The sequence below is a fragment of the Sardina pilchardus genome, chromosome 2, assembly GCF_963854185.1.
Source record: "Sardina pilchardus chromosome 2, fSarPil1.1, whole genome shotgun sequence".
NCBI lineage: Eukaryota > Metazoa > Chordata > Actinopteri > Clupeiformes > Clupeidae > Sardina > Sardina pilchardus.
The window spans coordinates 42,231,909-42,259,501 of NC_084995.1; the positions used below are offsets into that span (position 1 = coordinate 42,231,909).

Consider the following 27,593-nt stretch of genomic DNA (forward strand, 5'->3'; position numbering starts at 1 on the left):
CAGTGCAGGATTGAGAGCCTGCAGGCCTGCTGCACATCCACAGTGCAGGATTGAGAGCCTGCAGGCCTGCTGCACATCCACAGTGCAGGATTGAGAGCCTGCAGGCCTGCTGCACATCCACAGTGCAGGATTGAGAGCCTGCAGGCCTGCTGCACCTCCACCTGGTGTGCTAGCAACTCAGCAGTGGACAGGAGGCTCCTCCAGAGGGTCATGAGAGCCCCAAAGATCTCCGGCTGTGGCCTGCGCCCCCTACAGGCCATCTGCAGTACCCGCAGCCTCACCACATCTGCCAGCTTTCTAAATGACCCCTCACACCCCTGACATCATCTGTTTGCACTATTCTGTTGCCCTCTGTGGCAAACGCTTCACGTTCATCCAATCCTGATCAAACAGACTCATAAACAGTTTTTACCTCACTGCAATACGGACACAGAACACTGCCAGTCACCTTCTCACACCGTCTGCAATGACTGGCGCCACCACACCAGGGCTTAGGGACTGAGCCCCTCTGAGTGCCAACTGTACCCACTATAAGCACTTAGCATCCATGCTAGCGCACTGTTGTAAGCATGCACTGGAGAATGTGGGTATGTGGGGTATGTGGGGGGATATGGGGGGCATTGAGAATGGCTGGACACTACATTGTTTTTACATTATCTTTTATTTGTAATGTTTTAATTCTATTTTATTTATTTACAAAGCACCAAGAGGAATGCTATCTAATTTCATTCTATCCTGTACAATGACTATAAATACTTTTGATGTTGTGCAAAAGGCTGCAGTCTGACCCCTCAGCCTTGTCCTTGGTGCTCATCTGACCGTACACATAGCAGTAGCACAACCTGGTCAGAGCACAACACAGCCCCATTCCAGCACTGCACAACCTGGTCAGAGCACAACACAGCCCCATTCCAGCACTGCACACTGGGGGATGCACATCTGACTGCACACACGACAGTAACACAACCTGGTCAGAGCACAACACAGCCCCATTCCAGCACTGCACACTGGGGGATGTCCAGCTGGGTGTGGATGCGGCGGACACCGGAGAACACGGAGCAAAACATGAAGAATACGCCAGTAAATGTCATGTTCTATGTACAGAACATAAACCACTCGTTCTATGTACAGAACATAAACCACACACGGACACATCTCTTTTACCAAGCTGTTTGCTCGAGACGTAGCGTGGCATGCAAGCAGTGCATGTGCTGGGGAAGATTACTGTGGTGTGAGTGCACAGTTTAATAACAGGCCTGTATAAATGCTGTGAGCTTCTCTTTTTTCCTCTGCGCTCCACAGATGCAGCGCTTTGTACTGAAGGCTGCAGTAGCTGAGCTTCCTGAGCGCAGGGGCCTATTTATAGAGCGCTAACCTTACTGCGCAGAGCGCTGCCTTGAACCACTCGTCTATTCAGACTGGAGCACATGAAAGGAAACAGCATTAGCCTGTCAGGGCTGCTAACACACAGGTGTCCAACGTCAGCAGATGCCAGAGGGCCTGTTGATGTGTTGCTCTGAGGTAGAAGTTCTGCTGTCTGTGTGAAAGGGACAATGAGAGAGAGTGTGAGAGTGAGTAAGAGAGAGGGAGAGAGGGAGAGAGGATAGCAATCCACATCCACTAGTCTCTGCATTGCCACTTTAGTTGCTGGACCTCTCAAAACAATGCCTTTCCATGGTAACGAGGCACATGGGAAACAATACTAGCCTGGTGCACTGACGCACACTGCTTTCTCTCAGTGTGAACATGAGGCATGACAAGAGCTGTGCAGCTCTCATCTCATCTCACACAGACACTCGCACTCTTCACCGTTCACTCTCACTTGACTTAAATCTACAGGCCGCCAGGGAGATTTAACAGCTAATTAAATGACATTACTCCATTCAGTTCTTCCAGAGCATTCGCTGGATCTGCCAGTATTGGTCATGGCTCCATACGAGTCACTGCTATTTTCCCAGTTCTAGAGCCAGGACTGTGTCTGAGGATTTCTTACAGTGAAAATTAAGAACAGGCAGCTTCAAATCCAGAATCCAACAAATGGTGTATTTGGTGAGAATCAGACAACAGATTGACAGTAGGTCAGGGTCCGCTGGATGTGTGCTCATGTGAGGTACAGTACACACCTAATCTCAGTGCCATACAGCTGGTGTGTGTAACCTGGTGCTCTTTAACACACCTCATTACCTATTCTGCTGAAGGCCTCAGTAATAAGCTCGCCTGAAGCACACATGCACCTGCGTCTGACTGTCTACAGTCTCCCATCGTCTTCACAGCACTGGGCTGTAGGGCACACACACACACACACCTCAAGTCAACAAATGCAGATCTTACAAGAAGTTCTTTGATTATTTTTTTTTATTTGTTCGCTCTTTCAACAGCAGGGTCAAAAAAAGTAATGAATTCTGATGGGAAATTTGACAATGGCTTGTATATTGTGTGGGGATCCAAAAAAGTGAAAATGAACAAAACAATGCAGCCCATAGCATCTTCACTGTTAATGATGAGCCAGTGTGTTTAGTCTTGTTGAATTGTCTTGTTGCTATGTTGTCAGAATTCTTTAGAAAATGCACTTGGCAAGCTGATATAAACATCCACGCTGAGTTCCTTTTGTGAGAGAGAATCCTCTGACAAATATGAAACTGAACATAACTCAGGGTACCTGAAAAAATATGAATAATTTACAAGTGAATTTAGACTTGGCACCAGTGAACTGACATCAACCATCATTAATGAATGTACAGGAAATGAAGATAAAGCCTGCCATGTAACTCCTTCAGAACAAAACCACCAATTAATCATGAAAACACTCAAGATGGCATAAATGACACATTGGAGGGAACAGGATTGACATGATGGCACCATTAAGGCACCAGCCATCATGAGAAGTGCACTGAGTCTCAGTACAGCTCCACCATCATGAGAAGTGCACTGAGTCTCAGAACAGCTCCACCATCATGAGAAGTGCACTGAGTCTCAGAACAGCTCCGCCATCATGAGAAGTGCACTGAGTCTCAGTACTGCTCATCCATCACGATTAGTGCAGAGAGTCTCAGTACTGTTCGGCCATCATGAGGACAGTCAGAGCTGACCACCCCGTGAAGGGATGACTGCCCTGTCCACGACCTGTACTGTCGTTGTACTGTTCCCATATATAGCCCGTGTCCATGTACTGTCTGTAAACATTATTGATGAGGTTAGTCCTGAGCTCTTGGTAGAGGGCAGCTGCCTGTTCCTGATATGGCCCTTCCAAGTTGCCGTAGTGGTACAGAGCCCTAACGGTCAAGTAGTTTAGGTTGATCCATATGGGGCCGCGCCAGTAGGGGGCGTCGTGCTCCGTGTTGCGCTTCATGTAGAGCGGGTCGGTGTGGGAGAGCGAGCGCAGGCCGTAGGGCGTCCACAGGCGCTCGGGGTCCCGCATGTCCTTCAGGATGAACTCCAGCTTGGGCGAGTCGGGCGTCAGCACCTGCAGCAGGAAGGGGAAGAGGCTGATGTAGCCCAGCGCGTTGACGAACTGCAGCTTGGGCGCGCGGCGTACGGAGCGCACCAGGCGTGCCACGGGGAACTGGTGGCGCGGCTGCCCGGGCGGCACGTACACCTTCTCCTGCTGCAGCGCCACCGCCTGCGTGTGGTTGCCGTAGTCGCAGAAGGCGCGCAGCTGCTCGGACCAGTGCAGCTCGGCCAGCAGCCGGTTGTCGCTGAGCGTGCGGTGCGTGCGCTCGTACTCCCGGTGCGGCTCGCCGAGCAGCTGCGCCACCTTCGCCATGATGCCCGACGCCAGCGCCATCCAGCAGTGCAGGTCCACGTGGCGCTCCTCTGCCGACGGGTGAGACGCCCGCGGGTAGTCGTCCAGACCGGAGGTCAGCGTCTTGGGGTTGAGGAAGAGGTTGGTGTCCTTGTCTCGGCCCCGCCAGCGGTAGGAGTTGGGCAAGGGTCCAGCCTGGGTGGTGTTGTACCACTCGAACCACGTCTGGAGCCGCGGGTACAGCCTGCGGAGGAGCGGCAGGGTGGCCTGGACGGAGGGGTCGTCCGGCTGCGCCTGCAGCTGCTCCACCAGCTCCTGCAGCGCCAGGAAGAGGGTGGGCGGGTTGGCGTTCTCGTTGCGCTGCACCATGAACTCGCCGGGCACCTTGCTGCGCGCCTCGTCGCCCAGGATCTGCTCGCGCGGGATCCAGCCCTCCACGTTGATGAGGTCCAGCCAGTGGGCCACGGCCTCGCGCGTCACCTGCGGGTCCCACTTGCCGAGCAGCAGCTGGTGGAAGCCCTCGTCCCACAGGAAGCCCCGCGGGAAGAAGGAGCGCGAGGGCACGGCCGTGAACAGCGGCCCCTCGGGGTACAGCAGCGGGTACTCGTTGTAGGCCGACTGCACGATGGACTGGCCGTAGAAGTAGCCCATGCCACCCAGCATGTTGCTGAGGGCCGCCTTGCTGAACTTGACCTGGGACTGGGAGAAGCCCTTCGCCTGGAGGCCAAACGTGTCCTCGAACTTCTGGTCGAAAGCCACCTTCCTCTTCTCCAGCTCTGCGGTCAACACGGAGCCCGCCAGCTGGTCCGGTCGATCGTGAAAGCTGCCGGACTCGAAAAGGACCTCGATCTGGAAGGGCGTCTGGACCGTGACCTGGTGAACAACAAAGTCGCTCTCCTTCCTGTGGTCAGCGGGCTTCTGCTGGTGGGGGTGGTGGGGAGGCTTGTAGGTGTCCACGGCGATGTAGGGCCGCTTCTCGCCCGATGGAGGACTGAACACAAACTTCCGGTTCAGGCTGTTCTTCACAATATCCGTGAGCTTCTCCAAGCCCGGAGTCACTGTTTGGAGGTGGTTGTAGCTGTGGGGAAGAAGAGACAATTTGGGTTAGTAGAATCAAACTGGCAAAACAGAGAGGTGACAAGTTTGCATTTTATGCAAATATGAAGTGACGCGATGAGATAAAAGGCAAATTAATTCTGCAGGCAGCATTGTGCAGTACATGGATAATGGGACACATGGATGGTGCTATTTGAGTGCAACACAACCAACATCCTATAAAATGCATTGCGGAAGTACTCTTAAGTTCTTTATTTTGTGAAAATAGAGCCAACCATGCGAGGCAAGGGAAACTACCTGGCATATTTGGCACTGGCCGCGTCTCCGGCAGTGGGTTTGCGGAAGGTGACCTTGAAGTTGCCCAGCTCCTCCGAGGCGCCAGTGACCGTGCTCAGCCGGTTCCGCTCCTCCACGTGCGCCTGCAGTGACCCCTGGGTGTCCATGGCAACGTAGAACATGAGCGAGATGACTGGAGCGTGGGCCGCAGAACTCTGCAGCAGCGTACGGAACCAAAGAGAAGGGCCAGCAGAGGTCACAAGGCAATCAAGCCACCGCACAAAGATGGCCAGTTAGGCCACACAGTAGGTCAGTTTATACAATATTCTGTCCTCACATGACGTGGAAATGAGTAGAATGCCATGAGGTCATCGCATGACTAAAAGTATACAGTATACAATTCTTTGAAGTGAGTAAGTACCAGAAGACCTTCAAACCAATACCACACCACAAATAATACTATAACTCTTCCTTCTTCTACTCATCAGTTGAGAAGATGTATTTATTTCTGTCGTGACATGACCTTATGACAGCAAACTGTAACATCATTAAGGCTTAACTCAACGAAAACAGCTTTTTTTGTGCTGCATTATAAGAGTATGGTTGTTGTGATCCTAGGGGAAAAAAGGTCTCTTTCACCTCCTTCGGCAGAGAGATGGACTTATTTGCCCCTCGCCAGGGTCATGGAAGAGCAAAGGTGAAGAAGGTGACGAGGTATCTTGAGGTGAGAGCACATGGAGGAGGTAGGACACTTCAACACTACCGAGTGGTCAGTCAGTCTCGGCTACTCACGTGCTGTTTGGCCGTGATCCTCCACGTCCAGTCGCCGCCGTGATCCCCACCCATGCGTTTGACGAACTCTGTGGTGAGGGTGAAGTCGCTGTCCCGGACCTCCTGCACGCCGAAGCTGACGCCGTCGTGCATGAGCCAGCCGTAGCCCTGCAGCCGGTCACCCTGCTCACACGTGTGCCTGAGGTTTACGTCCATGTCAGAGAACTGACGCAGCCACATCAGGCCTGCGGTCGTGGGGATGGAGGGGACAGAGAGACATACAGACTGAGAGCTGAGAAGAAGGACATTTTGTCAAAAAATATTCATGTGAGGACAGTTTCCCATTTATTGGAAATAAATAGAGATCAGATACAAAGCACTTTAGGAACAAGGACATAAATCAGGGCCATGCACTGTGTCTAATAGTAGAGCTACAGTAGTGCTGGTTATCCTACCGGTGACCACGGAGCTGGGGCTCCTGGTCTTCATGCCAAAGTACACCTGAGGCCGATATGAGCCCCAGAATCTCTCGGGCGACACTTGTGCACTGCTGCTGTTTGCATCCAGCACACGTGGGGACGGGTGGAGGGTCACTACCCTCTTGGCCAGGGATGAGCGCATGTAGAGAGCATAGAAGAACCAGATGAGACTGAACACGCAGAGAGCGATGGAAATGTTGATGAACACTTTGCCCACGTCCGTTTTCTTTTTCTTCTCCTTGCGATGTGGGACTAGCGGTTTCTCATCCGTTCTCGGGTGAGAGGCTCCATCATTTGTCACAATTCTTTTTCGCCGACCCATCCTTCAGGCTACAGTTAGAGAGCGATATCATTAGCCACAATCTTTGAGGAACAAAAGCGTCTCAGTTGTTAATGAAATTGACTCAGAAATGTCCGATAGTTCTTGCACTGTTTTAAGGCATGCATGAGCATGCATAAAAAAAAACATTCATTTCACGTTAGCTAAAACTTTTATTTTTGAGCTATAGCAAGTCATATCCAGATTATAATGTTAAAGATATAAAGTAATGACCATAACGTTAGATATCTCGTGGGTACAGAGATCTCCCATTTAAAAGATCAACGCCAAGTTTTGACAAGCTGGAGTCTAGATGGCAACCGCGAGACTACTAGTGCTAGCTGGTGAGCAGTGTAACAAGAAATCATAAAAAGGGACCTGCGTAATCGGCTTCCAAGTTAGTTAAATGTATCATTCACTTAACATATGAGTACTTACAGTAAAGTAAGCACAGCATTACCTGGGCATAGACGTTAGCAAGGTAGCGTTAGCTAACGTTAACTAGTAGGCTACCTTATGAATGACTTCAGACATAACATTAAGTCCATGCATCTGGCCTGATCGCCTGACAGAACTGTCAAGTCATAATTCAAAGCGGCTTCATCAGATTTTAACTCAACTATAGCATCTCAATAAAATACCTACCTGAAAATTAGCCTCAATTGTCAACGGCACATTTTCCTCTTGCTTCCTGGTCAAGACGCCATCTGTGCCATCTACTGACGTGTCCTCGCCGCGACGTCATCTAACAGCATGTTAATTTGTTATCGAGTCAGTTAATTTCAGTTTAGGTTCCACAGATACCTCGATCACATACTCGTATTTATTAAACGTTAAACCATGGAACAGTAATTAAGATATTAATAAGATATTAATAAAAACATGTACTACATTCACGTCGACTTTTATTTTGAAGCTGAAGTACCACTTGAGACCGAGGACAGGCGCCAAAGTAGTATTTCCTTAAACTCGACTGAGACACACTACTTCAGACCTTCAGACTACCCAGTAACAGGACACAGCCTGCATGACTGAGTTTGAGAAATGACAGCTACACTTTTCACTTTTCAAGTTGGACATACTTACTATAAACACTTGAATAATTACATATAACAGAACTGCAATAATTTGAAAACATCAGACACCATCCAAGAGCAATGAACTTTTATTGAAACAATTACAGTGTCAAAATGACCTGTATTGGTAATGCTGGGATTCTGTAACAGTATGAGCTATTCAAAAATAATGCTTCTGCTTCAAAAAAGAAAAGAAAAAAATGTTTCCCATGAACAAAGTAATACAAAGATGGGGCTTATTTACAAAACAGGCAAGTTTTTTGGTTATGACTTATTGACATCACATGCCAAAAGAGCTTGACACCACAAATGCATCTAGTAGATGGATTGAACTTTAACAGACATACTGGAAACAGTACAGTGATTTCACAACTATAATCAGTTCACTTATTCAGAATATGTTGTTTGATATCTTTTCATTCTCCGCTGTGGGACTTTAATGTTAAGTAAACTTCACACCTGTACCAATATATAGATTTTTTTTTCTTGTGGGTGGGACCACAGCTTGTTCCTCATTGATTTTGAAGCCAGTCAGTGTCCTTAAACTTCAGAATTTCAGCCCAAGTACATGAATGTCTATGAAACACACGCACACACACACACATACACACTTGAGAGATCAGCCCTCTCTAAACAGGCAGAAAAGAACTCACTGAAAGACAAACATTCTTAGAAGGAAAGGTCTTACCAACGGGGAGGGCTGTGGAATGCAGCGCATGCCTCAGTGATGGTGACTACCTGTTGAGATTGACGTGCATTGCCTACACTACTTTGCCTTCCCAAACCCCGAGGGACATGACCAATCCTAAAAGCTTACTACAGGCTGTTTATTGCTACAGGAGACACACACACACACACACTCGGGGAAACAACATTTGCATTTTGTAAACAAGCATGGTGGTTGACGCAAATTATTAACCACTTGAAACCCACCACCCCCAGCCCTCTTGCATCATCAAGGACTCGAGCACTGGAGAGCCTCTACATGCCGCTGAGTCCACACAGACTGCTTCTCCATTTGGGGGGTGGTGTGTGTGTGTGTGGGAGGGGAATTGGGGGGGGGGGTTTGTCTGCTCAGAATGTGTTTTTAAAATGTTACGTCTTTTCTGATCCTACAATTGGTATGTCAGGTGTAAATTAATTAGGACTGTAAATAAGGACAGTATCTGAAATTACTTTAGTTCATAACGTTCTCACAGGACAAAAATCCAGCATTCATTTAGAAAAGATGAAAATGGTGAGGGCTTCAGACTAAGTGAACTGATGTACAGTTTACAAAAACAGATTTGGTTTGGATCTGGTAAGCGATCTTCAGTAATAAAAAAATACTATTTCACAGTTTGACATCTTATTTTGGACTGGGCCGTAAGGCCTTCGACTGACAGCAGTTATTAAATCAAAGAGGAAGAGCTGATCCCTAGATAAGTGAATAGAACACCCAGAGGTGTTATAGCGTGGCCCAGAGATTGGGTTCTCAGGAACAAAGTACATTTTTAATGTCCAGGCGCATTTCTTCCATTCATTCATTTGTGTTTTTTTTTTTCTTTTTCTCAAAAATATGTTTAAGTGCTTTTTTGCGTTATACATGCAAAGCAAAGAACAAAACAAAAGAGGACATCACTGTAGCAAAGCAAACAGAAGCCAGGAAAAAAAAAACCCTCCATCCCCCGGCACCAGGGCCCAGAGTCACCCCCACCCCGTGCACCATCACCCCGTCCCCAGCTCAACCACGCCACACGCCTGCAGCTCACACACCCCACCCAGGAGCGGCCACCAGCCCCATCCCCAACAATACCAATGAGAAACCCAAACCAATAAGGACCCACAAAGCCCTCTCCAAAACAAAACGATTTTCTTTTCACAAAACAAAACAAAAGTATGAACTGAACGGCACCGGAGAGAAGATAACGGAGGTGTTCCAGAAGCTCCTTGAGCAGGTCTGACTCCAGCTGCCGCCATTGCTGGGGTGGATGTGTGGGCGGCTGTGTGGATGGAGGTGGTGGTGGTGGTGGTGCTGATGACGGGGGGGCAGGAGAGTGGAGCCTGACGACACCCCGGGCCTACCCAGCCTGGGACCTGGGGAGTGGGCTAAGGGGGTGGGAATGCCAGATCGCACCGCCCCCAGTTTAGCTCTTCACGAGCCCTCCGTCACCCTCGCTCACAAAGCGTTTACGCCCCCTAGTGGAGGCCAACAATCATGTCAGTGATCACATTCATTCCAGAATACACATATGACTGCACTTCTGTTGTTCCTATACTTGATCATTTAAACACTATATCATGGCAAAGTAGGTTTCAAGGTTACATTTAGTGTATACAATACTATCTATCTATACATCGACATAGATAAGTCCACATTTGCAAATAAGAATCAGTCATATGTTCATCATAAATCACAAAAGTTCAGAAACAATCTTGATTTTGAAGTACTCTTTTTAAGACACCGCATGTGGCCTTGCGTGGCACCCACCTGGAGGGACAGGCATCTCTCAGCTGTTTGGTGATGACGGACTCCTGGTAGCAGAGGTCCACCAGCGACTCCATGATGGAGTGGGCATGAGGCACGTCCAGGTTGATCTCTGGGAGCTCATCGTACACTCTCTGGAAGCCCTGTGGCAGGAGAGCAAGAGCGTCTCAATAGCCTGCTCCATCTCCATCACATCATACGGAACATGCTAGAGACGTCTCCGCCATCTCCATCACATCATACGGAACATGCTAGAAACATCTCCGCCCTGTGGCAGGAGCGCAAGAGCGTCTCAATAGCCTGCTCCATCTCCATCACATCATACGGAACATACTAGAGATGTCTGCTATACTAATGTGTCATTTTACTAATTACAGGTAGCCACTCCAAGTGAGTACATTTTCTAATGGTGATCAGGTGGATGAACTGTGTTCACACAGACTCACCCGATTCATCTGGTCCAGAGTGATCAAGCCCGTTTTCCAAAAGGCCTGAAGAAGTTTGACCATCATCTGGATGGCCTTGTCTCCTGTGGACTCCAGAACCATGATCACAGCCTGCAAAGCCCAGGTGATCAGTGTGGAAAACAGCCAATAACAAACAAGCACTGCCTCTGTACAATTCGTTCACTTGCCACAGAGGGGCAGTGTTAACATATCTACTGATCAGCTGTTGGATCACTTTAAGAAAAACAATAAAACAAGGTCAGAAGTGGTGTCCTGATAAAGGGAGGCAGGATGCCAGCATGGTGATGCCAGTGTTGTACCTCGTATACGAGTTCATGGTTGAAGTGGGGCACCTCCAGGTCCCGCAGGCAGCGCTCCGCCTCAGCCAGGTCCCCGGACACCAGGTACTCCTTCAGCAAGAGGTTCATCTGGAACACACACACACACACACACACACACACACACACACACACACACACACACACACACACACACACACACACACACACACACACACACACACACACACACACACACACACACACACACACACACACACACACACACACACACACACACACACACACACACGGCCTTGCATCAGCACTGCGCACTTGTTTGCTTAGCGACCCAGACAATCTTATCTACTTGGGCCCAGAGTACTTAGTGGCCTTCATCTTTCCAGATGTCCTCTATGGCACACCAAGTATGCAGGAGTTTCTGCCAAGAGGGAAGCAATAAATTGCAAAGGAGTCACTGTGATGGACATAATCACTGCACCCGAAACCACAAACTACTTCTTGTCACAGCCCTCACCTCCTCTATCTAAGTGATTGTATTCGGAGTCACATTTTGTTTTGTGCATCTGTGTAGGTAGCTAGCATAGAGCATCGAAATGGGATTGAAATGGCACTGAAATGGCACTGCTGAAATTGTGCATCACCTGCTGTGGGCCAGATCACTTGCTGGAGGCCACATGGTCATGCGTTCATGGAGGACCCTACATAGTCTGTCTGTCATAAAACTCACATGCCTCTCAGGAAGCCTCTCACAGGCAGCACTGACCTCTTAAGAGGCCCTGCTTACGAGACCAGACCCCAACAATCCCTTGAAGAATGTGTCCAAGGAGCAGAACCACCCCACCTCAATCCAATCCATCTTTTTTTAAAGATTATTTTTTGGGCTTTTTATGCCTTTAATGGACAGGACAGTAGAGAGAATGACAGGAAGTGAGTGGGAGAGAGAGTCGGGGTGGGATCCGGAAAGGACCACGGGGCGGGAATCGAACCCGGGTCGCCGGCGTACGGTACAGGTGCCCCAGCCAGTTGCGCCACTGCCGGGGCCATCCAATCCATCTTTCCAAAACACTTACTCCACCCCACTCCACTCCTTCTTTGTTAATCATGGCAGACACCATTCTGCACCATAAAGAAGTCAGGGCAATGTGCTTATGCTTGCTAATCTAGCTGGAGTAGACAGTGTTTACTGGCTTATATGGGGGCCCCTGGGCACAGGAGGATAAGATAGCTATAAGGCAGCCCAGTGGCCAGATTAGGCCAGACACACAGGACCAGACTCCAGAGCTCAGGCCTGTCCACAGATGGCATTATGTGGCACCACAGTGGCCAAAGCACATGTCCTTCCCTGTTTGTTTCTTCTTAGGAAGTCGGAGTAGCCTCATTCTGGAAATGTCTTGCTCTGCCATACCACTTGTGTATGTCTTGCTCTACGATCACCTCACAGAAGGGGGGGGGGGGGGGGGGGGGGGGGGGCGGGGGGAGAAGGGTCGTCTACAAATCTACAGCGGACAGCCATACATGTCTAGTTTCCACCATCTCCACTTTGAGGTGTAATATTTTCCAGAATATTCCAAACAAACGGATCTCCTCTGAGTGGCAAAGTGTTGACATGCTAATGGATCCCAGAGCAGCATTCCCAGATAGTCTGAGGGCTTCATAAGACGGGGCACACTGTACTGTAGTCCTATAGAGGCTGCCGAGCACAGGCAGGAGGCTGCAGCACAGAGCCAGGAAATGGCGCTGGCAAAGAGGCTGGTACAGAGACCAGTTATGCAAGCGCAGAGCTAGCTGCCTCTCCACGCCTCCGCCTCAGAGACACAGCCTGGTGAGCCAGCGAGCAGCTTCTGCAGGGGCCTGCGGCGGCTGCAGAGCGCTTGTTTGTTTTGGTGGGGTGCTCAGGTTAGGTTGCGCGTGGAAGCCATGCGTTTGTTCAGTCCTTTGAGGGTGAGTGAGCAGGGACAGTCCTTTGTTTACCACTGTATGGACCGGAAAGGACACCTCACTCAGAAAGACGGAGAGGGAAAATTCTGCTGACGTGAACATTTGAAACAGATTTGCCTGTGGCGACTCTGCCTGCATGCGTTTCACTCCTGTTTACATTACGTAACGACAGAGCCATGGAAGCCAAACGCTCCACAAATGGGTTTCACTTCACAGGCCTGAGGGGGTGCTGGGGACTAATTCTAGTAATGTAACGTTTTAAGATGACCCACAATATAAGGCTCTAGCAAACCTGTTGCTGTGACTAAACTCCACAGGATGTGCTTTTGTTTGTTTGCTTGTTTTGTGGGATTCCTTGTTTTCAACTTCATTGTCATAAATGTACTAAGGACAAAGGCAACTGTCATTTTACATTCAGTTTTTTTTGTTTTATCTATCTATCTAGGTGATACATTTTGTAACAGGGTAGTTGGGTAGCAACGTTAGTATAACTACAAAGACAAATATAGCTTTATTCAAATGGCTAAACTGCAGAGATCTTAAGGGGAGATTAACTGCCCTTTTAACTTCCGTCTCTGGTTCCTGGACCTCTACTGAAGTCCGTATGCCACCCGAGTTATAATAGTATGTACATTCTAACTAATATGTTTATTTTAAAAATATACACATGAAAGAGCCAGTTCTAGTCAAGAAGTTGTATTTCCGGTTAGGTCACAATGCTTAAACATACATCAATTCATCATCACTGTGGCAAACTCTGTATCCTGTTTAAAGCCACTGAACACAAATGTACTGTGTTGATTGAGATTTATCGTTACCATTACCTTTGGCCATCAGTGTCACTACAGGCAAAAATGTTTCCTGTAACACGGTTGAATATTTTTTTAACCTGCCCTTTTATTCTCCATTTAAATCTTGCTTCTTTTAATCTTGCTTTACCAATTTCCTGAATTATATGATTCTGTCTGGATTTCTCACATGGTGGCATTGGGCTTTAATTATGAAATGCCATATCTATACCAATTATTTCTAACTACTTGCAGAGGTGAGGAAAATGATAGGAAGGCCAGAAATGAAATGTCATGTCTGCAGCTATAAGGCAACGGCTAAGCATTCAATTTGTTTATGTGCATTAAGTTGATTTAAGCAAACACATCTTCAGAGCAGACAGACTGCAGACTGTACAGTATGGAAGATTATCAGGATCAGACAGCTTTCTCAGCCCCCACCTCCATGTCCCAGAATAACAGGGTTTGGGAAACCTCACACAATCACTGGCTACTTTCCAGTTGTCATTGAGAAATTACTATATGCAAGTGAAGGTCATTGTTTCATCCCAATTCTGTTTTTAGCTGTTTTTTGTTTTGTCTTTTTTTATGTTTCACCAAGTTCATCCACATAACAATGCTTGACAGTTGATGCAGTCAATTATATGGTTCTCATTATGGTCAATCTTGTTCCATTTGGTCGAATGTGAACCCTCATATTCCCCTCCCCACAGCCAGTGGGCGGTGTTCCATGAACTCCCTTACCTCTTTGATGAGATGCTTCACAGGTCTCTGGCCACCTCCCACGCCCCACACATTATCTAGCCTCACGATTTCCCTCTTCATGGAGAGGAGGACCGCTGCTCTGTCCAGTGCAGCTCTGAGGAACAAACACACACACACACACACACACACACAGTTAACCACAGTTTTGAACATTCATCCCATATCCCAACGGTCTGGCTACGTGCTTAGACTTGACTGATATTTGTAATTCAGACCGCATTTCTTTGAATATCATTAAACAGAGAGGAATGCGAGCCTTTGATTTCAGACTCTGGAGGAGAGAGCCAGCAGGGTCCTTGCTGGCATGAGGATGTGTCTCTCCTCGTTTCTCTCGTCTCTCCACATCTTTTCTCATCTCTCTCCTCGTCTCTCCTCGTCTTTCTCTCATCTCTCCTCGTCTCTCCTCATCTCTCCTCATCATCTCCTCATCATCTCCTCTCCTCTCCTCGTCTCTCCTCGTCTCTCCTCATCATCATCTCCTCATCCTCCTCTCCTCTCCTCTCCTCTCCTCATCTCTCCTCATCTCTCCTCTCCTCTCCTCATCTCTCTAACGGTTATGTTCTCAGCTCGGCCACAGATCAGTTGCATGACATACAACACAGCCTTCTGTTAGACGGCAGCTCCATGCACCGGCCAACCGCTCTGACTGACCTGGCATGGTCACAGTCCACTTTGCCTTTGTAGTGGTCAAGGAAACTCATGGGGAGCACGTGGTCAGCGATGGCTCTGGCTATGAACTGGCCCAGCATCTGCAGACACAACAGGGAGACCAGTCAGCATTCAAACCGTTAAACACCGTGGCCTTATCTTAAAGGGACACTTCACAGATTAGCATTAAGCTTGGTATCTTTAGAAAACCAGTCATGTTTTTGAATGGTCATGCATCATTCCCTCAGTTTGCCTTGAGATGGGAGAAATACGGATTTCAATGAAACCCATGAATAGGACTTCCTGCTTTCAATGCTGCAAAATGATGATTTTTACATCATTGAAAGCAGTAAGTCCAACATTGAAATCCGTATTTCTCCCATCTCAAGGCAAACTGAGGGAATGATGCACGACCATTCAAAAACATGACTGATTTCCTAAAGATACAAAGCTTATTGCTAATCGGTGAAGTGTCCCTTTAAGCCTCCAATCTTGTCTTCAGGTCCTACCTGTGGGGCTTCAGGCGTGTCCAGTATGAGGTCAGGCAGCTCTTTGAGCATTCGGTCAAAAGCGCGCGCCATGTCGCGATCGGAGAGACTCTTTCCGGAGAGGTCCGACAGCAGGCGTGAGGTGAGCTCCCTGTGGCTGGCTTTGCCCTCCAGGGACAAGGACACGGCCATGGAGGAGAACTCGTACTTGTGCGCCCCTAAATTCAGCTCCTTCAGCAGCATCTGAGGGGGGAGACATGGTCCAAAACAAGGATATACATATTATTTAAAAAAAGGAAATGCACATCCGCTCTTGCACACAGACTTTACTTTGTGAGTACAGAGTGTGTGTGTGTGTGTGTGTGTGTGTGTGTGTGTGTGTGTGAGGTTGGTGCTCCTCACCTGCACTTCTTTGGTGTCTCCGTGCTCAAAGTACTCCTGCACTATGGGGTTCACCATCTTCTCCAGCTCCTGCTCATTCAACTCTGGCACCACTTTGGCGAATATGGTGTCTCCCTATCGGTACACAGACACACACACACACACACACACACGGTGAAATGTCTGTCACTAACGGACAGAGACACATACATTCTACTACAGAACTGTCATAGAATGTTGTGTTTTTAATTCTTTGTAGCTTCAAGTGTGTTGATGTCTCTAGGTTAATTACATGGAATGGAGCTGCAGTGAACTCATAAAAAGCAGGCGAGGTGAAACATCTGTGTCAACTGCACAACTTCTAACTCCAGACGATAAGCTCAGAGGTAAGTGAGAACACAACAGCTGAGGCTCACTTCCAAGGCTGAGGCAGAGAACACCGTTATCAAAGCCCTGATAGGAGCGATAAAACAAGAGCGTGTGTGTTTTTGTGTCTACGTATGCCATTTTACCCCGGCCGCGGCTGCCAGGAGGAAATCAGAGGAAAGAGCCTCCTCGATCTATTGTTTTGACCCGCTCTGAAAGGCAAGGGCACTCTTTAAAGAAGGGAAGAGTCTGCTGCACTCTAAAGGGCTTGGCCGTTTCCAAGCCACTGACTCACTTTCCTGTTTTCCCTTCTCTTCTCTGAGGCAATAGCTCCGACGGGTTAGACGAGAGTACACGTTCCCGGTCCATGAACACACACACCTGGACGCATGAGGACTGAAAAGGTCCCAAGGAACTAGCACACAGATATCGAGGGCTGGAATGCAGGTCTACATTTCACAATAAAGCATATTAAACTTACAGAATCAGCAGACATATGGGGGATTCATGTTCGAAGTTGAAAGATAAGTCATGCTAATGTTTCTGCTTTGAACTCAAGCGGAGTGCACCATGACTGGAGGCTCTATTTATTTCAGAAAATATAAATATATAGGCTATACATGTACTGTAAATATGCAACTGACAAGTAGAACTCTTTCCTATGAAACATTGTGTCTGCAGAAGAAATGCACTGAAAACAGCTGTGGAATGAATCGAAAACATCTGAAATAGTCAGAGCGATGACCCTGCACCTCAAACCCAACCACATCCGAGTCCATTCCTGCAAACACATAATCGCTGCGAGCATTGCCAAACGGAGAGAGAAATGTGCTGAACTGAGGGCCGCTGAGAGCGTTTGGCCACTCACACACTAAATAGCCTCATACACTAAAGTGACAGTGCATGAATGCTGTCCATTCTTGCAAGCGCACAGAGGCCCCCTAGGACAGCCCCAGACAAACAGCACACACAGAGGGGCCGAGCACGACTGATGCCACCCTTGTCTGGCTGCACAATGTCCGCCTGCAATGAGCTTGTGTCTCTGCACTCAGCACTCAGCCGGCAGAACAGCATCAGCAGGTTTGTGTTGGGACCAGCAAAGGGTCTGACCCAACAAACCGGGGAAAACAAGAGTGGGTTGTGATGAGTGGTCAGTTTCTTTCCACAACAAAGCTCTCCCTCAAACCGGCCACCAAAGCTACTGCCACCTCCACCGGCACAGCGGAGGCAGTGGCTGTCGGCTGATGCTCATTTTAAATCAGAGTCAAAGTTGGGCTGAGCACTGCATACTGGATAAAGTCAGTTTCACGATTTTCTTGCTCAGAGATCACAATTTCCACTCACAATTTTATATTAGGGATGCAAGATAGTGAAATTCTAGGCTGATACCAATGTTATAACAACAAATTAACAATTTGGCTAATAACCTATACTGATATTCTTTATTTGTTTGGCTACTTTGTTTTAGTAGCAGGGATATAAAATACTCACTATAAAAAAAGTAAATACAAAAAGGATGGGAATGCTCTAACTTGCATACTTCACGAATCGGACCCTGAACATAAGAAGAACAGCCAGCTTTGTGTTGTCCTGGTAACCATGAAGCAAGTGTGTCCCTGTGCATTTCCTGTGTATGCTGATACATTTGGTTTACATGGAGAAACATAGTCTAACATTTCACTTCATACCATGACGGCTGACTAGGGCGGTTTTGTTAAGATAACCAAAACAAGCTTTGGGAAGAAGCTTGGCATTTTCTATTACCCATGAACACAAAGAGATGCTACATGACACGGACATCCTGCTGCAACAAGCATTCCAAAATCGGGCGTATTGTGGTAAAGTTTTCTTTAACAATGCCATTTGTTAATCCACTTGTTGACTTGTTAGCTCGTTATTTAGCCAGCAAAGTTAAATAAATAACTGACTTAGAAACTTGTGTGTAACTCAGTTGTTAGTACATTTTGATTGATGCTACAGATTATTATTATTATTTAAATTGAGATCAAAAGTAATCCGACTCGCACTGAAACTACCGTGTCTCGACTGGCAGAGTTGTGATAACGCATTATAAAACATGTGAGCTACGCTTTCTAGCCCTGTCATTCCCCCAGTCCCTCACTAGCTCTCCCTGGGTTTGTGTTCCTTAGCGCCTGCGTTCTGATGCTCTCCCTGGGTTTGTGTTCCTTAGTGTTCCTTAGCGCCTGGGTTCTGATGCTCTCCCTGGGTTTGTGTTCCTTAGCGCCTGCTTTCTGATGCTCGCTCACCCACTGTAAACCTGCAGCCCACACTGTCATTTTGGGGAGGAAGAAAGTAGGGGCATTAAGGCTGTCACCACCATATCAACTCTACAGAATACAGAGAGAGTAGAATTGCACATATAACGTTTTTAAGCCTACTTACTTTTCTACAAGTAAACGTTTAGCATAATCTTCAAATTCATTGTGATATTGTTATGTATTTCACAGCCTTTTGCTTGTGGGTAGGCTAGTTAGATTACTAGAATTAATTAGACTAATAGAATTAAACACAATCTCCTGATATTGCTTTTTGTCGTGCTGCCCAAAGAATTCCCGCACTGGAGAGTGCATCTCCTAGCTGCAGGCAGAGCAGCAGAGACTGACTGGAGGAGAAATGCTAGCGGCACGTTAGCAAAAGTTTGCCATTGCTATGACATCAGGTTTGCTTGTTGTCGTTTGTCTGTTTATGCCTGAGTTCATGAGGCAGAATAGTGGTCATTTAATCGCATAGAATCCAGATTGCACGTGAATCAGGATCACAATATTATTATGAATACCTGTTCAGGCCAAGCTCAACGTTTGGCAAATTCATTTTCTCAAAGGCATGATGCAACATTAAAAAAAATGACCTACAATTACTAAGAATCTGCCCAAAAGATACGAGTGATCACATTTATTTACATTTTGGGCCAATCAATGATACATAACCACAGCTAAGGACAGTACGGACAAGTAAAACGGGAGTTTCTTGTCAACATGTGAATCTGGCTAAGTGTGTTAATCTCTTACAACCCATCACACAAACTTGGTAGGTTCGTGTTTCACAAAATAGAAACACGTAACCCATGGATTTCATGATGGCCACTACACTGGACTCCTCCAGAGACACTCACTCACTGTGCATCTAGCACGGCAAGATAGGCCCACCATTTCCTCTTACTATTACCATGGTAACTAGCATTTCCTAGTCAGGAGAGTCTTACATAATATCAAGGATCATGAGAGAGGATCACAGTCTGCAGCATGTCCACTACTCACCTGTGCAGCTTCATCGTAGTTGGGGTCCTTGGCGTCTGGCTCCTCCATCTCGTAGACCATCCCTGCAGCTCCCCACACCCCCTTTCCTCCAGCGCCACCTGAGAGCAAGAGGAGAGTGAACAGTGTCCCATTAAAGGACTAAACTAAAAGCTTTTTTACATTGGACTTCTCTTATAGTCTTAGACTGGGTTCAAACGGCTCTATTAAAATGCATGAACCACAGCAAATACTACAATTCTAATTTGCCTAAATCCTTAGGATTAAATCCACAGCTCTCCAACTAGAAGGGTTGCACCTTGGTCTAACTCAAACCTTTTTTCGGCAGCCCCCGGCCTTTGCCGGTTCTGGACTTGCGGTCATTGGCGTTGAGTTTGCCCTTGGGGCTGTGGGGGTCAGCGCCCAGCTCGCCGCTGACGGACTCGGAGAGCGACTCGCGGGTGGAGTCTCGAGAGGAGGACTTGCGCAGGCGCCGCTTGGCCTTGGCTTTGAGACGGGCCTCGTGCAGCGCCTTCTCCTGCGGCGTCCAGTTCCCGTTCACCTCCGTCTCGTTCAGCAGCTCGTCCCCGAGGGAGCCGTCCGCCTCGCCGCGCTCCTGATCGAAGGAAAACACACCTGCAACACACACACACAACAACAACATCCCGTGAGATTCACACACCCTGCTCCTGATCGAAGGAAAACACACCTGCAACACACACAACACACAAGAACACCCCCCTGTGAGATTCACACACCCTGCTCCTGATCCAAGGCTAAAAGAGAGGACCGGACTTCCTGTGAAGCCCTACCAAACAATAAATATCCATCCCTTTCTTTCTCTACAATCAGAATCAATCAAATTTCATCACCTTCATCAACATGACGAGAGCCTTTCTTTACCATTGGTCAGTTTATCATTACAGTTCTCTTTATTGTCCCCAGTGTGAACAGTCCTCAATAATTAGGCTAAATCACACGACCAGAGAATGCTCTCTTTCCTGATGTTTACTAATGGACTAATAATGGACTAATAGAGAGGTAGACCACCGTGCCCAGGAGGCCTCGCGACAAATATGGCTTTCAGAGGCGCAAAATCAATGATGCAGCTTTAAAGAGGAAAAATATATAGCCTGTGTAACACGCTGGTCTTGGTTAATACATAGAAACCATTGTTAGTTTATTTTCAGTAGCAATTCTTACATCTTGATCATATCTTAATGACGAGAGGCACCACTATGATGACACTGGTTTGATACATGCATTTATGAACAGCAATCAACAACAAATCGAGTGCAATTTAAATGATTTTACATTTTAATTAAAAAGTCTATGTGGTTTAAGTTGTTTGTATCTGAGACTTTTTTTCACAACAGTGAGAAGCACAGTCCGTCCCCGAGCCATCACAGTGACAGCAGCCCTTCACACCTAATGGAAAGACAGCATGTCCCGGTCGGTCTGCACAAGGGAAACGGACCTAGTTTGGAGTGTCAGGTGATGGCGTGTCATATAGAGTAGAGCCCCAACTGGTCATACAAGTTGCAGATTAGAATAGTGAGAAGCTTGTGAGAAAACACACACACACACAGTCCAACAGGCTTGCCTTCCAAACACAAACAGCATAGTTGGCACACATAGTTGGAAGACAACTATTCAGCTAATTTATTTTGGGTAATGCTATGCATTTACAAACAACCTGTCAAATGATTTGCCACATGCTTTGTTACGCTGCATAAAGAGAGAACTGTGTGTTCACAATCGGCATGTTTCTGCATGTCTGTCTGCTCTCGCTCCCTCAGTCAAGCCAAACGCAAAACAACTAATAAACAATGTGAACCATAAACCATATTTGTACGCAACGTGGCCACACTCAAGACTGATAAGCCAGTGAAGCCTCAGCATTACACAGTGAGGGGAAAAACTATACAGGTCACACAACCATGACTACAGTGAGGGGGAAAAACTAAACAGGTCACACAACCATGACTAACAGACTGACTAAACGTCCGTCTCTAGCCCGACTTCAGCAGGATCCTCCGGTCAACCTTCAAGGATCTCGTCCACTTTTACAGCCTTGTTTGATTAAGCTACTGTAGCCTGAAAATGGTGCAATACTGTTCCCTGATTACCGCGACAATCAGCTCTGTTGAATGAGCACCTGTCCAACTGGTCATGCATCTGGTGCCAATGACGGCTCAATGTTTTCTGTGTTTACTAAGCTAAAGAGAGACCTGGTTAAAGCTTTACCAGCAGAGGGTCGTGCTCCGCACTGGACAGGTGAGGAAACACAAACACAGCATGTGGGTCATACAGCATACAGCTGAAGGCTTGTACAGCTGTTTGTGAAATCTCAAGGCTCGCTGTGGTCTACGGCCCAGACAAGCGCATGATACCTCCACAGCGGACAATTTATGACCAAGGCTAAAGGTTTCCACTGGGCATTCGGGCAATTCTGGGCACAAACATAGCATGCACTCTGCACTTCTATATGCATTTCAGTGGCAGTTGGCGAGACTACAGACAGTTTTTTTTTGTTTTTTTGTTTTTGCGGGCGGGGATGGCCCTGGCCGACTGAAACGCTGCACCTGTGCCATGCGGTCAGACGTGAACGTGGACGAGGATCACGTCCAGTAAATGGCGATCGCTGCTGGACACAACACCAGTCCAGCGAAGAGACGCCCACACACTCGCAACATGACTCACCCGCACGCTCCATTCAGCTGCTACAGCACAGCAAATCTCTTGCAGCACCTCTAGCACTCAAGCAGCCCTTCCAAACGAGAAAATCAACAAAAGCACTGTACTGATATCTGAGCCTGGAGCCAAGCAGGATGGGCCGCACACAGCAGAAATGCTGATTGGGCAGTTTTCTGGCCCTCCGTACCACTAGAAAAAGGGGTGACTACATATGGCAGTGCAGGGCCTGCCAGCAGTCACATGACTACTGCTCGTCTGAGAGGGACAAACATCTCTCAAGCCGTAATGAATACCCCCACGTCCAGCAGCAGAGACTTATGGCCTATAGATTACAGCCTGGGGCTTGGCAAGGCAGAGCAGAGCGGAGCGGGGGAAGAGAGGAAGAGACAGAAAGAAAGAAGGAAAGAAAGAAGGAAAGACTAACTTGCCAAAGTGAGTCAAGTACAGAGAGAGAAACATCGAGGGAAAGAGACAGCATGGCCGACTCTAGATTTCCCAAGTGAGTCAGTTTTAACTCCAGAAGAGACAAATGTGAGGCTTCAACTCTGACTTACAGTAACACAGGACCCAACCCAAGAGCTCTGCTGCATAGGACAGGTCAAACTGAGCAACAGCTTCATCAGCGCTGTCTAACAACACGCTGCCAAAAGGGTGTGTGCAATCCAACATACATATTGTGCCAACACGGTTATGGGTGACACACATACATGACGATCAGGTACATGCACAAACACAAAACACAGTGGTAGCTCCTAAAAAAACTTACTTCAACAAAGCCAGGGCTTATTTCACAAAAACACATTTGAAGTACACGATTCTAATGCCTACCGTGCTTTCCAGTAATCCAATGAAAAGGGGGTGTACAAAAATAACATTTTATCAAATTAGTCAAGTTATTTTGTCATTGGTCTGATTTAACAACTCTCTACATTTTTAAAAGTTTAAGATTATATGCCCCCTCTCAGCTACACAGGCCTTGTTTCCTGTGACTCTACGTTTGTTGATAAAGTGTTTAAAGGGAGCGTATTTTTACAGTTTTCACTGACATTTGTTTTGCATCCCCAAGCAGCTTGTTCAAGGAAAATGATAGAGTGCATATTTGGATTCTTCTTTGACGGAATAGTGCAAAGGTCTTAAGTTTATTATGGCATGGCTACCATCCAAAGAAACCCAGAGATGGCACGTTCCCAAAAGGATATGAAAACAATTCTGTGATTGTTGCCCAGAGGAAATTTACATGTTTGATGTCACAATCATCTTGTAAATATTTCCACCAGGTCACAATAGACGAGATCAATCCAAACCTGGACACACACACAGGCCTGTCCAACACACACCGTGGAGATTTATGTGGGGCACACAGGAAGTTGTCCTCACACACCGATTTTAACCACATGGGCACATGCCTTCCAGTGCTCTTACATACTGCCCTACCCTACTACTCTCACTGTAAACAACTCCAGTCCCTCCCCTCCCACTCACTCTCCAAAACAGCAGCCTGCTGGAGAGCTCAAACTCATTTGCTGAATGTCAAGCTACAAAACCAGGCCAGAGTGCACGCACAAAGAGCACAGAGTGCAGAGGCAGGGAACAACAATAATAACACAACTACAGTCAATCCTGTTTTGGGACCACCACAGCACATTTTTATTTGCAGTGTTATTTATGCATGGTTCAAATAACAATGACTTGATAAATGATAAAGCCGAAAGAGCACAGTTTGGCTTTGCAAGAACATCCCAATGTGTACAGAACTAGCCACCATCCTTTGAAAAGCAAGATGTGTACAGCCACATGGTTCCCACTCCGGACTCAAAAAAAGCTGGATCACCGCCTTAAAGTTAAACATCCACTGCATGCACTTAAATAACAAAACAGCCATGACAACAGATTGCCCGTTTTTTCCTGGGGTGTTTTTAAAGATAGCTATCTTTGGACTGGACGTGGGGGTGATGATTTGGAGAGCTAGGGCTGGCTGGGTGTGGTAACCAGACTCTGGAACGTGCGTCTTTAATCCATGCGGAGCAGATAACCACCCACAGATTAGGCCGTCTCTGCAGTCTGCACCTTCCCCATCCACTGCTCATGTTGCTCATGTTGCACTGGCCTTTGCTGCTGCACAAAGCGCTCTCCCACTGCATGCACTGCAAGTCAATAATACCTGCAGTTAATCCAAGTGTCTGACAGGGGCATGCTGCCAAATATGGCACACATACGGGCTGTTCCCCGGTCACCACAGCAATCCTGGGGGGGTGGGGGTGACCCTCTGAAAGAAGCTAACCTACAAACGGGAACAGTATTCGTCGGTCTTAACTACAGTAGGAAACTGGAGCAAAGCTCTGTGGTTGCACCTGGGAGCATGACCGACCCACTAGCCTACACAAGAGCAGTGTGCTGCGCAGTAAACTCCCAGAGAGGCTGCTCCTCATGACTGGCCATCAGAAGGACAGAGGGGGACATGATCATCACCCCTCTGCACTCCACAACCACAGACAGTTCCTAGACAGAGGTCTTAAGAGCAGTCCATAGAGGCATTGCTGGGAGGGTGTGGTGGTGGGTGGGGCTGACCAGGGGTCTAACTGAAAAACACAGGGTCATGAACTCATGGAAAACAAAAGCCTCCACAGATGAAGACCACTGATGCATACATCTTCATATATGCCACTGATGCATACATCTTCATATATGCCATCACCCCATGAATCACCAGCTCCTGCCCTTTCCATGTCTTTCTACAGACATCATCAAAAATCTATTAGGGAAATGTAACAAAACGTTACAACATGTTCAAGGCTGTTCCGTTCTCTAGTGGGCCCCAGAAGACTACACATATACGGAAGCAGCAAGGCCAGCGTGTGACACACATTAAGGGTATTCATTAGTCCGTGGGCAAATCAGGCTTGACATCTGTGTGTGTGTGTGTGTGTGTGTGTGCACTCTATTCTGTTCGCAAGCACACGTTTACCTCAGTTGTTACGCAAACGGGCTAGCAGGTACAATAGTGGGACACCGAATTGAAAATCTAAATATTTAAAACAAACAGTACAAAGTTGTGTTTACAAGTATTTTTACCACAAATAACACAAAGGAACACAGCAACATTCCCAACAGTTATAGAAGACTTGTATGGTGTTCTTTGTTGAGTTTAGAATATAGGTTTGTGCAGTTAAAGATTAAGCAAACTATGGCTGAAGACATACATGCATACATGCATGCTGCATTGACTCACACAATGGCTTCTTTAACTACATGTCAACACCACACCACACCACCAGGATTATCTATTGAAGCGTGCCCGTCTATCTCTGAAGAGCGCCAAAACAAGTTCACTGATAGTACCCATCCAGACCACCAAGCAATGACCACATTAGCGTTATAGGTTGGACGAAGATAACAGTTGGTGTGAAAGGAATATGCTTGTGACATTAAACCTGACAACAAAACATCGGTTACTATACTTGATAATGAAGACGCAACCATAGAGTGGCTATGCAGCTGACATGTCTGCCCTACTGGTCCAATGGTTGGTCGAATTACTCGACCTACACAACATTGATCACTTTAGCAGAAGAAACATTACAAAATGTATAGTGCAATAAGATATATCCTTTATGTAACCAACGAGTACAAGGAATGTACTCTATGTTACGTATGAAACAGCTATTGGTCCGTATAGCGATATATATTCGCCTGCGTCACTTAATCCACAGAAAGACATGAGTAGTTCATAGCAGAGAGAATCAATTGTAAACAGAGGTACAGTACAGACACCCAAGCACATTGGTATGTTGAACCATGATCTGTTAACATGTTTGAGTATACTGTAGCTACTATTACTAGTAATGCACGATTTCAAGAACGCCAACAATGTTGCCCAAAGAGGAACAAGCGAACGAGAAAGGCATTGCGGAAGTGAGTGGGAGGCATTATGTGTTGCAGTCTAGTTATTGTTCATATTAACACCCCAACTAGATGCTGCACACAATGTCCATTTCTTAGATACAATCCACAAGGGTTGTGTTAAACGGTTTGCTCCAAATTGTAAAGGTCAGAACACATTTGATGATTTGGCAAAGGGGCGTGGAATAAAAATGTTCGACCACAAAGCAAGAATAATCTTGAGCAAAAATAATCTCGAGCCAAGTCAATGCAATTAACGTTAGCTCGGAACTTGACATGAAATGAGCCCTAGTTGAGAACATTTACCACCCTGCACAGCGTATGGTAATTCAAACGTTCTCCTGTTGACTGATGTGAAGAATGCTGATACAACGACAGCTAATTAGAATATGATTCCCGTACGATCTTGCATGGGCAATTGCACTTAACACTGGCAGAGACGGCAAAAAACAACAACAACAACAACAACAACAACACAAACACAACTAGATGAACATAATATTCATCGAACGGTCCTATTATAACCAACCGAAAGGGTTAAATCACCAAGCATATTCGTACACGTGTGTTAACAGACGAAAACTGAAAAATGCACTGCATGATAATGCACATCTGAATTTTAAGGAAATGCAGATGCACTCGTTGCCTTTGGTGTGTGTTATGATCACAGCTGACACCCCAAAATGTTCGAGCAATCTAAACAGTCGATGTATGCGAGCACATGGTGGAGAGTACATGCAACTACAGCCCAACCTCTCCGAGACAATGGCTGGAGATTAATGTAATATTAGCGTAGGAGCATATATCTCCTTCATGCACACCTCTAGTCATGCCAGAAAGAAGAAACATGTGCCATATGCTTTAAAATACGCTCACCATCGTGCTGAGCAGCGCCAGTCCAAGTCTCGACTTCAGTCGCCATTGCGTTCGGTGCAAGCTAGCTGCGGACCGCGTGCTTGTTTATTGCTTGCTAGTTGCTTGCACTCCCAGCGCCTAGCTGTCATAAAAAAATAAATGGTAATGTTATGGTCGCAGTTTTCATCATGATTACCCACGTATATGTCATAGTTACGATGCATGTTTTCGTGAAAATGGCAAACATGTCCATGTAAAACCTCAATTAACCACCTCACCTTTTCCTTAAACTCGACAAGCAAATCGCACGTTAGTGTGTTCTCCACAAATTATAAATGTTAGCCAGCTAGCTTTACGTTCCTGAGATATTTTGCAAATCAAAAACAAAACACAAATATATACTTCAATCACACAAATGATTTACACTTGTGAACTACAACTAATTAACCATTGATGTGGGGCAGAAGAGAACTAGCAGATCGTGCACATTTCAAGACTGCGCTCTAGCAATACAAACAAAGTCTGTTTTTAACTTTGGAACGTCTGGAGAGTATCACGTGGGCACAATGTGGATGGGGA

The 27,593-nt window shown here is 46.9% G+C and overlaps 2 protein-coding genes across 2 annotated transcripts; both read right to left on the reverse strand.

Moving 5' to 3' along the window:
• Positions 1–2,337: 2,337 nt before the first annotated feature.
• On the reverse strand, positions 2,338–7,376 carry mogs (mannosyl-oligosaccharide glucosidase). Its single transcript, XM_062530656.1, has 5 exons — positions 7,289–7,376; positions 6,301–6,654; positions 5,867–6,090; positions 5,096–5,289; positions 2,338–4,820 (listed from the first exon to the last, which is right to left on the reverse strand). The coding sequence occupies exons 2-5, from the start codon at positions 6,644–6,646 to the stop codon at positions 3,050–3,052; spliced, it is 2,535 nt and encodes an 844-aa protein (XP_062386640.1). The 5' UTR covers positions 6,647–6,654; positions 7,289–7,376; the 3' UTR covers positions 2,338–3,049.
• Positions 7,377–7,790: 414 nt separating this feature from the next.
• pdcd4a (programmed cell death 4a) lies at positions 7,791–27,531 on the reverse strand. The gene is made up of 12 exons (XM_062530657.1): positions 27,293–27,531; positions 27,036–27,156; positions 19,899–20,198; positions 19,587–19,684; positions 15,964–16,077; positions 15,583–15,804; positions 15,077–15,174; positions 14,405–14,519; positions 10,953–11,060; positions 10,633–10,743; positions 10,190–10,329; positions 7,791–9,897 (listed from the first exon to the last, which is right to left on the reverse strand). Exons 2-12 carry the CDS (start codon positions 27,079–27,081, stop codon positions 9,846–9,848), a joined length of 1,404 nt encoding a protein of 467 aa, XP_062386641.1. The 5' UTR covers positions 27,082–27,156; positions 27,293–27,531; the 3' UTR covers positions 7,791–9,845.
• Positions 27,532–27,593: the final 62 nt, after the last annotated feature.

Excerpts from the sequence above, each read along its gene's own strand:
- mogs (XM_062530656.1), bottom strand. The coding sequence starts at position 6,646 with ATGGGTCGGCGAAAAAGAATTGTGACAAATGATGGAGCCTCTCACCCG. Across the intron at positions 6,091-6,300 it reads CCCCAGCTCCGTGGTCACCG|GCCTGATGTGGCTGCGTCAG; the intron begins GTAGGATAACCA and ends CCACGACCGCAG. Across the intron at positions 5,290-5,866 it reads GGATCACGGCCAAACAGCAC|AGTTCTGCGGCCCACGCTCC; the intron begins GTGAGTAGCCGA and ends ACGCTGCTGCAG.
- pdcd4a (XM_062530657.1), bottom strand. The coding sequence starts at position 27,081 with ATGGCGACTGAAGTCGAGACTTGGACTGGCGCTGCTCAGCACGATG. Across the intron at positions 10,744-10,952 it reads ACCATGAACTCGTATACGAG|GCTGTGATCATGGTTCTGGA; the intron begins GTACAACACTGG and ends TGGGCTTTGCAG. Across the intron at positions 9,898-10,189 it reads AGAGATGCCTGTCCCTCCAG|GGGGCGTAAACGCTTTGTGA; the intron begins GTGGGTGCCACG and ends GGCCTCCACTAG.